This window comes from Geotrypetes seraphini, chromosome 7 (genome assembly GCF_902459505.1).
Source record: "Geotrypetes seraphini chromosome 7, aGeoSer1.1, whole genome shotgun sequence".
NCBI classification, from domain to species: Eukaryota; Metazoa; Chordata; class Amphibia; order Gymnophiona; family Dermophiidae; genus Geotrypetes; species Geotrypetes seraphini.
This window is the reverse complement of record NC_047090.1, coordinates 38,693,621-38,706,474: the sequence shown is the minus strand read 5'-3', so window position 1 is coordinate 38,706,474 and position 12,854 is coordinate 38,693,621. Positions and strand designations below refer to the sequence as shown.

At 43.0% G+C, this 12,854-nt stretch overlaps 1 protein-coding gene across 3 annotated transcripts in view; it reads left to right on the top strand.

Moving 5' to 3' along the window:
* Positions 1 to 12,854, top strand: part of OTOGL (otogelin like) — a 197,852-nt gene that overhangs the window by 114,164 nt on the left and 70,834 nt on the right. For all 3 annotated transcript variants that reach the window (XM_033952626.1, XM_033952625.1, XM_033952624.1), the window contains exons 27-30: positions 2,394 to 2,540; positions 3,981 to 4,100; positions 7,787 to 7,903; positions 11,883 to 12,039. In XM_033952626.1, the coding sequence (XP_033808517.1) occupies positions 2,394 to 2,540; positions 3,981 to 4,100; positions 7,787 to 7,903; positions 11,883 to 12,039 (541 nt within the window). The remainder of the gene's footprint in view (positions 1 to 2,393; positions 2,541 to 3,980; positions 4,101 to 7,786; positions 7,904 to 11,882; positions 12,040 to 12,854) is intronic.

Sequence of the window (12,854 nt, the reverse complement as noted above, 5' to 3'; positions counted from 1 at the left end):
ACACCGGTGGATCGGCAGAAATAAAAGAATTATTTTGTGGACCGGCAAACTACTAGGACTAAAATTAAAAAACCCCATTTACGCCCCATCTCCGTGAGCTCGGTCCCCGCAAACCATCTGATCCCATGTGCACAAGCCGCAATTATGATTTTATATTGAACGTATTTTATTAAAGTATAAAAAGAAACAATATTCTGAACAATTGTGATTTTATAAATACAAATATACAGAGCACGGACCAACAAAACCCCTGTCTCCCCTCCCCTTCACATATATCCCCTCTACTATTAAGAAAACTGAACAAGCCAAGTTATTATAGACTGCTACATAGAAATATCATGCTAACAGAATACTGCTGTCCCCAGTTATGTCTCTAGCAGGATATATATTTCAAATCTGATATATTCTAATGACAAAATAGAAATAAAATTATTTTTTTCTACCTTTTGTTGTCTCTGGTTTCTGCTTTCATCTTCTTTTCACTCTTTTCCTTCCAGCATCTGCCCGTTCCATCCAATGTCTGCCCTCTCCCCCTTCCATATGTATTTGACTTCTTTCTATGCCCCTTTTCTCTGTCCATCCTCTTCTCTCCTTTTTACATCATTCATTCCAGCTTCACTGCCTTCTTCATTTTTATCTCTCCTACACCAGATCTAGCATCTTTATCCCTCTCTCATTTCTCTGCTGATCCCCTTTCCAGCATCAATGCCTCTCTACTTTCTCATTCTTCTCTCTCCCCTTTCCCTCATCTGATCTCTCCATTCCACCCTGACCCTCTTCCCCTCTTGTAATCTCCCTGCCAGCTGTTTCCTTCCTTTTTTCTTTCTCCCTACCCTCCTTTCTTTTTTTCCTTCTCCCTTCCCTCCTCCCTCTATCCAACATTAACTCTCTTCCCATCCCTTTCCCTCCTCCCCTCCCAGCAGCATCTCTCCTTCTAACTCGCTTCAAGTCCAGTAACAGCTCTCCCTTTATCCAGCAGCTTCCCAGCCTCCTACAGTGGCTTCCTCCCCTTCCAGCAGCTCTCAGTACTTGCCTGCAGGAAGTTGCCGGTAAAATACTGCCCTGGCAAGCAGGAGAGCTGGTGGGAGGGGAGACAACCATTGTGAAGGCTCCCCAGGATCTTGCTCGCACACGCTGACCATCTCCCTCCACCTGCACCTGTATCTGCAGCTCTCTCCATTCTACTCGCGACTTCCCCGCGGCCCTCTTCAGCAACTCGGCAGGGGCAGCGATCAAGACAAGGCTGCCGACATCGGGACCTTCACTCTCTAAGTCCCGCCTATTTTGTTTCAACTTCCTGTTTCCGAACAGGCGAGTCTCAGAGAGGGAAGGCCCCGACGTTGGTAGCCTATCTTGATCGCCTGAGGCTGGGAGGAACATTAGTCAGCAGGAACCGCAGTCAGGAGGAACCGCAGTCGGCAGGAAATTTAACTGCCGACTTGATCTCACCGGCCCTGTGCGGACCGGCAGAAATTTTCTGCGGACCGGCACCGGTCCGTGGACCGGTGGTTGAAGAACTGTGGTTTAAATTACCAGAGTTGTGTGCAGATATCTGCATGGCCTAATATACTGGCGCCTACCTCAATGATGTCTAGTGACACCTAAGGACGCCTAGGCACAGCAAGGCATGATTCTATAAAGGATGCCTGGTTTATTTTTAATCACGCGGACTGATGTCTACAAGCTGGATGCAGTTAGGCGCCATTTATAGAATCAGGCCCTTCGCGCCTAAAGTTGAGAGTGAACACCTAGGTCTGCCAAAGGCTGGTATAAATGCTGGTGCTGAACTTATGGCAGTTAGGTGTGCAAATTCAGGCATTCCATAATACCTTGCCCACCCATGCCTCTCCCATGGCCACATCCTCTTTGGAGTTGCGCGCTATGAAATTTAGGCACTTACATTATAGAATAGGGTGTAGGGCAGATACACTTGTATCTCCTAATTACTGCCAACAAAGTGCTCGTTAACTCCAATAACTGATTGTTAGTGCCTAATTGACCAATTAGTTTACATGTGGATCTTGGGATCCATGCCCAAATGTAGGCGACCTATTCAGAATCTGGGGGATAGTGCGTATTTGTAAGTAGGGCAAAATATGGGCAGGGCATGGCTGAGCTATTGACAGAGTAGATGTTTAGGTAGTCAATTACCCGTGTAGCTGCTAGATTTAGGTATTATGTCAGGTCTATGGCAAATGTTAATGGGGTTCCTCAATGTGCATTAGTATTCAAGCAAAGGTTTCAAACAGAATAGACTCTAAATCCACATTACCAGGGAGGCGCCTTGTTGTAGAATTGGCCCATTTGTGCTTATTGTTGGTTAGTTGCAACTCGTGACTATTTTGTACACTTAGCATTGCTGATCTTCCCAACTCTACTCTTATCTCCCTCAGAAGATATCAAAAGTGCAGGACAGCAAATCCAAGTATCAACTTTGGAAGGCTGGCTTCTACACGGTGGTACACTTTTCAGAAATAGAGGTCACTGTCTTATGGGATAAAAAAACGACGATACATGTGAAAGTTGGACCCCGATGGAAGGTGAGTGCAAATGAAGCCTCGATAAGTGTCAGCCGCCTAAACCATGGCTGTATTTCATCTCAGAGTTCCGCCTCTCAGTGGAGAAGGAATCCACTTCACACGTCCATACGGATATTTGTGCTATCTAATCTAATTCTTTGTTTTATATATTGCATCAACCCTGCAAAAGAGGGCTCAATGTGGTTTACATTAAGACTTTGCACAGTATACTAATTTAAAAATTTGTATGAATTATAGAATAAAAAAAATAACTAATCTGAAATAGCAGAAAACAAGAAAGTCTTTAATCTTTTTTGAAAGATTTAATAGGTAGGGCATGACCGCAGATTGATGGGTAATTGATTCCATAAATTGGTAAGTAGAAAAGAGCAAGAACGGAAGACGTGACTCCTTGACCGAACAACTTTAAACAATGGAAAAGACAGCTTATAAGCAGTAGAAGATCTATGGCCACTTTGTCATGGCAAACCTGAAGGCAATGGTGCAACCGAGTCCCCTAATTGTCCATAAAATATTTTGAAAACTAATTTGAACTTGACTCTTGACCGAATAGGAAGCTGATGTAGTGATTTCAAGAGGGTTCAAACAGCTTTGGAGCTTTGAATGCAGTCAGTTCTTTGACTAGAACATTCCTCTACAGAGGAAATTGATCACTGGACAGAATCATGTCCTGTTAAGTTAGCTCACTGATATATTCTGAACAGGAGGAAAAAGGAATCTAGCCTGTTGCAGCCAACCTTTGAAATAGACTGGCAGAATTTCTGAGAAAGTTTTTGGCGGAGAGGAGGACGGGCGCCTGCGCCTTCATCAAGATGGCGCCCGGAGTGGACCCCTCCCTTACGACACCACTGTATATGTATTAAAGGCCTGTAATAGCACTTGAATTAAAGTGTACTCCTCCCTCCGTATTCGCGGGGGTTAGGGGGCAGAGCCGGCCCGCGAATAGGGAAAATTTCCTAATAACTTTTGGGCTGACTCTGACCCACTCCCACCTCCCTCCTGCGTCCCGGACCTTACCTGGTAGTCTAGCGGTGACGCGGGGCAGGAGCGATCTTCCTACGCTCCTGCCCCGTGCAGAGCTGTCATTGAAAATGGCTGCCGTGAGTTCCCATTGTAGTCTCGTGAGACCATAGGAACTCACAGCAGCCATTTTCAATGGGGGGGGGGAGGGGGTCCCGGCACCATAAACTATGAATAGTTGAAACCGCAGGTGCCGAAACCATGAATAAGGAGGGAGGAGTGTACTGACTGAATATTTACTCTAGTGTTTGAGATTCCAGCTGTTACCCCCTGCAAATGTATGAGGAAAACACCTGTGTAGATTTTGTCCACCTTCTCTTGGGCAGTTTGGACCCTTTCTATTCTAAAAATGTACCATAAATCTGTCATGCATGGCTCCCTTGGCTATTGGCTTCACCATCTTATTGCTATAAATCGCAGGGAATACTGGCTGGATTGTGTGGAAATTTTGATAAATACACTTCAAATGACATGACCACATCTAACAACATGGAGGTGAGGAATGCTCAGGTCTTTGGTGAGAGCTGGACTATGGGACAGGTAATTATCATGCATCCATTCAATAACTGTAAGCAAATAATAATGTACAGGAGACTCTCTGTTAACCGGAACTCAAGCAACCAAAACTCTCAAGTAACCAGCAAAAAAAAAATCAAAGAAATACTGTAATACTTAAACAAAAATGAAAATAAAATCAATTTCTGTCAGAAATTTAAGTGTAAACTTGGCAAGCCAAACCTGAGTACGCCCACGCTTTGCCTACCACATGTCTAGTAGTTTGTATGGAACAGTTTATAGCATGGCAAAGTATGGGGTATAGTATTAGTTAGGCCTATTTTTAATAGTAACTCTCAAGCAACCAGAAACTGCATTTATCCGGCATCTATCAATCCTCATAGGTGCTGGTTAACTGACAATCTACTGTACGATGGTTTATTACAGCTTGAAAATTTTGGATCGTAATATTCTATAAACACCACTGGAATATAAAGAAATCATATATCAACCTTACAGGCTGGATAAGAAGCGGTTGTGGAAATTGAGTGTGGCAATTTGTAAACTAATCCCCCCCAGAGTCGAAGTGAATTGGAACTTGGCAGACTGGTTGGGCAAATATGTTTCTCTCCTACCATCATGTACCATCATTTACCATTACCATTACCCTGAGACCTAGAGGGTATTCTCTTTTCTAAGCTGTGTTTTCTGTAGTGCTTGCTGTCTTATATGCAACCTTATAGCTCCATTTATGAAATGGACTGTTGAAAGTGAAAGGGGTGGGATTCCTTTCGGTTGATACACCCAAACAGGAGATGCTACCTTCTCAAGGTAGACCAAAGAAAACCAAAAGAGGTGACCTATGGTGCTCAATCCGTGTCTTCACTTTCTGTTCAGTGGAGATACGGCATTGTTCTCAAATACAGATAATTGGCTTATAAAGGTCATCCTTTTGAACCATTGTTCATTCACTTAGATGTATATTGTTTCACTATAGAGAACAATTGCAAATAAAGTGCTTCGCTTTGAGGATAAGACCCCTGAGGCAAGCCAAACGGCCAAAACACGTACATGTCTGGTCGCCTCTTTTGTTTTTCTTTATTCCTTTCGGTAGGCCAGTGATCGCCCTACGATGGAAGATTTTAACTGATGGCATGATGTATTGCCCTATGTACTAAACTGTATTAAGGTTTTGCAGTTAAGGCACATCAGCTATAACAGTTAAAATCAAAGGGGCTCATTTTCAAAAAAACACAGACGTCCAAAGACGGCATGAACTGGCACTTGGACATCTTACTAGTCAAAATGTCCAAGTGGGCATTTTCAAAACTGACTTTTTAGATGTATTTCTGGTCATTTTGTCTCTAGTACATCTACATCTTAAGAGGGCATGTTACAGGTGTAATTTGAGCGGGATTAGGACAGGTTTAGCACTTGGGCATTTTACGGTGATAAACATTTTACAAAACATCTAGGGCATAATTTGGATGTTTTGGGCTAGACCTGTTTGTACAATGAATAAGAGCCAAAAAGGTACCCAAACAGGTACCCAAAGTGACAAGATGACCACTGGAGGGATGAAAATATGGCCTCCACACACTCCCCCAGTGGTCATTGACCTCCACCCACCCCCCAAAAATGTGCATATATGTCTCTTTGGCAGCTACAGATACTATGGCCAGTCCTAATAGAGTTGCAAGCTGGTCTCTGGAGTAGTTTGGCGGCCAGTGCAGTGGACTACAGAGAAGTGGACCCAGGCCCATATGCCACCCTAACTAGTACATTTCTGATGGAAAATGAGAGCCCACTCAAACCTCACCAAAAACCCACTGTACTGCCATATAGGTGACACCTACAGGCATAAGACCTATTGGGGTGGTAGATAGGTGGGTATAGTAGGTTTTGGGGGAGTTTTGTAGGGCTCACCATATAATGTATGGGGTTATGGTGAGATATATACCTCTCAATTTAAAAATAGGCAATATAGCAAGTACTTGATATCCTCAAATTAGTTTCCTCTTGCTATATAAAATCAAGTTTGTAAGAAAGCAGTATGTAGATGTTAAACGCGGGGAATTCTCAGAACGCTACTCTGATATGGAAATAATCGGTGTAGCAGCAGTCGTCACTAATCTCACCCGGTATATCTCATAACTACTTTAATTACTTGTTTTTATATAAATAAGTCTTTAATCTTTAATTCTCATAACACTACAGTGGTGCCTCACACAACGAACTTAATTCGTTCCAGGAGCAAGTTTGTTATGCGAAAAGTTCGTTATGTGAAACGCGTTTTCCCATAACAATACATGTTAAAAAAAATAATTCGTTCTGCAGCATAAAATATGCTAAGATGACATAAAAAAAGATAAATTTGTCAAAATGGTGAAAATGGTGGTCTTGCTGAGGCCAAACTCTTTGACGAGGTCACACTGTTTTACCCCACATTCACTCCTTCTAATTATTTCCCGTTTCATTTCAACAGAAATCACCTTCCTGCTTTTTTTAGAAGCCATGATATATAAAAAATATTGAGTTTATCTTAAAAGGACGACTGTATACAGTGAGAGAGGGCAGTTAAGCGCAGTGACTAACGACTGCCTGCAGTGCCTGCGCGGAAGGATGCAATACATCGGCAGCTCGGGCGACTTCGTTGTGTGAAACGAAGTTCGTTGTGTGAAACGAAGTTCGTTGTGTGAAACGAAGTTCGTTGTGTGAAGTTCGTTGTGTGAAACGAAGTTCGTTGTGTGAATCAAGACATGAAGTTCGTTGTGTGCAGCGTTCGTTGTGTGAGGCGTTCGTTATGCGAGGCACCACTGTATTTGTCTTTTCCTCAATGATAAAGTGCAATTCTTATTTCTAATTCAATTCATTTCTTTCATTCTTAAATTCATAAACTTAGCTTTGAGTGTCATGTTGTTGCACTGTTCCCCATCAACGCGTTTCGATTCTTCTTCAGGACGCATAGTAGGTGGTTTAGAGGTTGGAATTTGCACGGCAGCTATACAATTAAGCGGGTTCCACTGTACAATCAATATACGCTCTTATTGGAAAAGTTGAAAACCAAGAGGAGAGGTCTCTGGACATACAAAGATGGAAGGCAAAGTAATGACAACTAAGAGGAGATACAAAGGATGACTTTGGAGTCCACCAGATTATCGAGAAAACAAATTTATTGATAATCCTTGGGCAACTGAGTTTGGATTATTAATAAATTTGTTTTCTTGATAATCTGGTGAACTCCTGAGTTGTTCTTCGTCTCGCCTCCTGGTCTTCACTGCTTCTCTTTTCACAAAGTTCTTATTGGAGCCATTTTTTCTCGCAAACAGGGAAACCCAGTCCAATGTTCCATGATATGGAGAAGGTTTGACATCTCTTTGACAGAAACAATAAACAGTTGTCCCAGTATACTGTACACTTACATAATGTGTGGGGGAATGCTCTTCAAATGCTCCAACCCTCAGTCCCAATTTCATAGCACGAGTAATGGGAATCATAAATAATTCTCCTGTTTTCTCATGTTGCCATGTCTTGACTCCATGAACTATACTGATACAACAGTCCTGTACTCTTTTAGGAAAAAATCCTTCTGTAGTCCTGGAAATGTGTCTTATTTGATTAATTGGGTTTTAAGCAAAAAAAAAAAAAATCAGTAGGTGTACGATTTCTCTCTTAAACTAGTTTGTTGCTTCTAAACATAAGCACTCTCTATATGTTTTTGCTTACAACAGTGTAAGAGTCCAAATGAAACCACCAGACCTTGTGAAGTCCATCAGAGCAAATTCCCTTATGCTAAAAAGGAATGTTCAATTTTGTACAGTGATGTTTTTGCCCCATGCCGTAATGTGGTAAGTTTGGACTTTAGAGGATATGGTTAAGGACCTCTAAATGAGAGCTCTCGAGGATCAATGATCAAGTATTATCTTTCTATCGTTTAATTTCTATGCATGCCGACTGACTGATTAGTCTTTGTCGAGATGGAGTGTTGTGTTTTTTTTTATCCTCAACAGTGAGCATTGCTTTAGTTCTGAGATATTTTAAAATATGGAGAACCCCCCAAATCTATGGTGCTCAGATTTGGGCACCCTCCCAGGATGCATGTGCAACTTGATTAGCTAACGAACTCTTAACCATCAATAAATGGGGATATTACAGCACCACGTACAGTAAGGAGTAATACACAGGAACAAAACAAAACAGATGGAAAATAAGGTGATACCTTTTTATTGAAATTCCTTTTCAGACAAACTTTCGAAGGCAGGACTTTATTCTTCAGGTCAGATATGAGCAAAAGGACAATATCAAAATATGGAAACCTAATGGCAGATAAAAGCCAAATGGCCCATCCGCAGCATCCACTATCTCCTCCTCTCCCTATAGGCTAAGGATCTTTACCACCTGCATTGCGAGGTCATAGAGCTCTAGGGTTTTAGAAACATGATGGCTGATAAAGGCCAAATGGCCCATCCAGTCTGTCCATCTGCAGCATCTACTTTCTCATCATTAGTTTTTAACCTCGAATAATGTAACTTTACCCCCCTCCCTTTCTTTGCTTTATCATCACTTTCCAGTTAGTCTTGTCAATGTCTTTAATGTATACTTCCCTTCCTCTCTTTAAACTTAATCCCTACTAGTATTATTTTTATTCTTCTTTTAAAATTTTATTGTAAACCGGCTAGATTCCCGTAGATGGTCGGTATATTAAAAATTAATAAAGTTGAAACTTGAAACTATACCTGCATTGTAAACTGTAACCCGTTCGAGTTTTTTTGGGGAGGTTGATATATGAAACCAAATAAATAAATGGGGGGGGGGAGGGGGAGGGAGGTTAAGTGACTTGCCTGGGGTCACAGGTAGCAGCGTGGGTTTGAACCCACAACCCCAGGGTGATGAGGCTGTAGCTTTAACCACTGCGCCACACACTCCCCTGTTCCCCACCCAAGATGACCCCATGCAGCACTTGACCTTTAACTATGTTGCTGTAGCCTTATCACCCAATGTCCATCTAGAAGACTCCCTCCCCAAATTCAAGAAAGCCCTGGAAACATTTCCATCCTCAGAGGCCCTTGGCGAGAGACTAGGGATGTTTGGCATGCATCAGAAAGCAACATCTACTTCCTCTCCTCCAATTTCTATAACGTTTTACTGCTCCCCTTTTTCTTGTCCTCTTTCCTATATTATTTTGGTGTACTTTTCATTATTTTCTGTGATTGATGTACCATTGCAAATCACCTTGTTATTTTTGGGAAAAGCAGTCTACCATAACCACGAGTGGTGGTGAAGCAGGTGAGACGGGGGCTCCAGCGGACTAGTCACGCAAGGCACATCTGTAGCTTGGGCTGGTCAAATTTTAGTTTTAGAACAAAAATCCAACTCCACTTAATATAACTTCACCAGCGCCGAGATCGAAGCAGCGACGATGCAGGGCGGAACAGCAGCATCAAATTTATATTTTAGGCTGATTCCATGAACGCACGGAATGTTGCTTGTTTCTTTGGCGGGAGTTTTGCAGTATTTATTGGCCCCGAAGAAGCCCTGAAGAAGTGGTGGTCGCGCCACGAAACGCAGGCCCTCATAAGGGTTTTTTTGTTTTGTTGTGTAAATTGTGCTTACTTCATTGCGCTTGTACTGTGTACTTTTTCTGCATCAACCACAGGGTTCCAGAGAGTTTTTTGTGCCCGTGATATACGAGAGAAGGGCAAATATTTATGCTCTCTCTGATTCTGAGGCTTTTCCCTCCGTTTAATGCTATTAGCAACGGTGCTAGTGAAGTTATATTAGGTGGAGTCATTTTTTTGCTCTAGAGGTTGCTATTTCTCCACTTCTATTTTCCTTTTTCTGTGGTGTCAAATTTTATTTTTTACAGACTTGTCTATACCCATATCTTGCAACAACTTTCAATGGGCCGAGGACATCTGACATCACACCTATGATTTCTCCTATCTCTAACCTCATTTCTTCAGCAGAATTAGATATGTGCTACACTATACACATACACACTGGAGAGAGTTCCTGCTTTAGGGAGCTTCCAGTCCAGTCATGATGGAATAAGAAAGGTTGTGAAACTCTGAAGCTAAATAATTACATAAGGGTTCTGGAACAAGATGCCATATATTCAAGTAATCATTTTGATTGCCATATGCTTAATAGCATACACAGCTTCCGCTCAGAAATCCGTTTGTGCTCACAACCATCAATATGCACATGGCATCCACTAGATGGCAGTGTTTGACTTGATACCAGAAAGGCATGCACATCTATTTAGATGCTGTAACAAATGTAGCTTGTTACAGGAAATATATAAAAAAAATTTGTATAATGCTATTTTCCATATTTTTATGTAAGCGGAATGTTGATAAGCATTAGCATAAGCATTGTGGAGGTAATTTTGCAGACATTTCTGTGTGCATGGGTTACCCTGTGTGCAGAGTTACCATATGGCTCCAGAAAAAGGAGGACAGATTGAGACAACTGGGTTTTACTTCCATTGAAAGCAATGGAAGTAAGGAGGATGGACTGAGGCATCTGTGTTTTACTTCCATTGATGGAAGTATAACCCATTTGCCTCATTCTGTTCTCCGTTTTCTAGAGCCATGTGGTAACCCTACACATATGGTCTGAGTGGCCTCTTACATAATACTGACTAGGGTAAAAGTAAGTGTGATGACTTGATGGCATGTTTTTTTTCCCGATAGGCAACGGAATGTTGTTTGGTTTGGGGGGGAAGGGGGGAAGGGGGTCCAAGGAGCTCCACCCTAGCCCCAGCAGAATCCTGCGGTACAGCCAACACCAGCTCCCAACTCCACCTCCTCCCGGCGTTCGGGACAGCTGCCGCGCAGCGCAGGCCTGCCCCTGGAAGTAAACTAAAGGGATCCGTGGCAGGTCTGCTTGTTGGCGCTGCACGGCGGCTGCTCCGAAGGTATAAAGTACAACATTGGGAAACGGGTGGGAGGGCAGGCACCAACCATCGACCGCCAGTTTTGGGGGGAGGCCATGGCCCCTGTGGCATCCCCCCTTCTGATGCCTATGCCAAATAGGGTGGAATTTGGGTGTTTAATGTAGGTAATGTAAATTAGAAAATACGCTCACTTATGTGAGTACCTGAATCATCTAGGTGCGCAGATCCACACCTGCTCTTGTCCGTTTCTCCGAGGTGTGATTTTTCTGCTGCTTATGCTAGAATTTTATATTCAGAACTGTGTATTGGTCAAAAAAACAAGCGAGAACCACAAAGACGACAAAGCAGCACAGATCAAATTTTTATAAACCAAAGAAACCAGCTCCTCCCCCACCCACCCAAAAAATGCTAGAATTTTATAAACAATGCATCCTGACAGTGACGCAGTAAGGGGGGAAGTGTAGTCCGCTCCGGGCGCCCTGTTGATGGGGGGCACCGCTCCCCCGCCTCTTTCCACTCCTCCCCTCACCATGCGCGCGCCCCTCCTTCCCTCACTTCGTACTTCTAGTTGTTCACCGCCGCGAGCAACAACATCAACGTGCTCCTCACCACTGTGTTGTCTCTCCTGCTGATGTCACTTCTGGGTGCCGCTGACAGGGTCACGAGGAGCCCTTTGACGTTCTTGTTGTCGCAGTGGTGAATTAGAGGTACGGGGAAGGTGCGCGTATGGCAGGGGGGATCAGGGAAGGAGCTGGGGGGCAGGGGAGGGGAGCCCCCGGGCGCCTCTCGCTCTCGCTACGCCACTGCATCCTGGTACAACATGACCCTCTCTAGGCTTTTACATTTGAACGTGGCTTGAAACACATTTTTTAAAAAGCATAATAACTCTTGCTTTGTTGGGTTTGGTTTTTTTAAATTCATTTTTACAGATTGACGTCACATCATTTATCAAAAACTGTCATACGGACACGTGCAATTGCAATCTGGGTGGCGATTGTGAGTGTCTGTGCACCAGCATTTCTGCTTATGCTCACAAATGCTGCCAGCAAGGAGTCGCAATTCACTGGAGGTCCCCAAATGTCTGCCGTGAGTATGGTTGTAAGAACTTGAGAGCCGACAAACCGGGACGGAATATGGTTTATTTAATATTTGATATAAAGGAAATAAGACATGATATACTGCTTTTTCTGTGTGGTTACAATCAAAGCGGTTTATATATTTTAGACAGGTACTCAAGAAGCTGCTGTGGGAATTAAACTCACAACCTCAGGGTGCCGAGGCGGTTGCTCTAACCACTAGGACACTTCTCCAATTCCAGTGACCTATGTTGCTAACTTCCCCCTCTAATGTGAAGAGTTTGTCTCTGGTAACCAAACCTGAGATTGTGATGCCATAATACATCATTCCACCAATAAGAGTCAACCTCATTAATGAGGTCACAATAGCTTGATTGTAAAGGGTAAAGGACTGCTTTTACTGTGTGGTTACAATCAAAGTGGTTTACATATTTCAGACAGGTACTTATTTTGTACCTGGGGCAATGAAGAGTTAAGTGATTTGCCCAGAGTCACAAAGAGCTGCAGTGGGAATTGAACTCGCAACCTCAGGGTGCTGAGGCAGCTCTCTAACCACTAGGCCACTCCTCCACTTCCAGTGACCTATGTTGCTAACTTCCTCCTCTAATGTGAAGAGTTTGTCTCTGGTAACCAGAGCTGAGATTGTGATGTCATAATGCATCATTCCACCAATAAGAGTCAACCTCATTAATGAGGTCACAATAGCTTGATTGTAAAGGGTAAAGGACTGCTTTTACTGTGTGGTTACAATCAAAGCGGTTTATATGTATTTTAGACAGGTACTCATTTAGTACCTGGGGCAATGAAGAGTTAAGTGATTTATCA